This window comes from Cyprinodon variegatus, unplaced genomic scaffold (genome assembly GCF_000732505.1).
Source record: "Cyprinodon variegatus isolate N-32 unplaced genomic scaffold, C_variegatus-1.0 Scaffold24, whole genome shotgun sequence".
NCBI lineage: Eukaryota > Metazoa > Chordata > Actinopteri > Cyprinodontiformes > Cyprinodontidae > Cyprinodon > Cyprinodon variegatus.
The window spans coordinates 1647363-1647713 of record NW_015150477.1 but is presented as its reverse complement, the minus strand read 5'-3'; the positions used below and the strand labels follow the sequence as shown (position 1 = coordinate 1647713).

The 351-nt window shown below is 43.0% G+C and overlaps 1 protein-coding gene across 1 annotated transcript in view; it reads right to left on the bottom strand.

Moving 5' to 3' along the window:
• LOC107096476 (mast cell tryptase-like) overlaps nt 1–351 on the bottom strand; it is a 9208-nt gene that overhangs the window by 6802 nt on the left and 2055 nt on the right. Inside the window, exon 2 of the mRNA XM_015393141.1 lies at nt 298–318. Within this exon, the coding sequence (XP_015248627.1) occupies nt 298–318 (21 nt within the window). The remainder of the gene's footprint in view (nt 1–297; nt 319–351) is intronic.

Sequence of the window (351 nt, the reverse complement as noted above, 5' to 3'; positions counted from 1 at the left end):
GTCCAACCAGAACATTAGTATCACTGCTAAACTGGAGAAACATTAAATCATGACTTTAACTCTGATCGGCTGTGAATACTTTGAGTCGTGTTCTTTGGGTCTCTTATTTTGGAGAACTCGTCCCAATTTCCAGACATAAAACAGGTCAGGAACTGAGATGTGGAGCAGAGATCATGTCGAAGAACCAGAAACAGGAGATCCAGACAGAAAGGAGGAGGATCCAGTTTAACCAGTAAAACATTTCATCTCCAGTTATTAGAGATAAGACAGACCAGTAAAGGTTGAAGGTAAACTCACAGTTTGACCCGCCGCCGGCTCCTGTCAGAGAGAAAACACAAAGAGGGTCAGAAC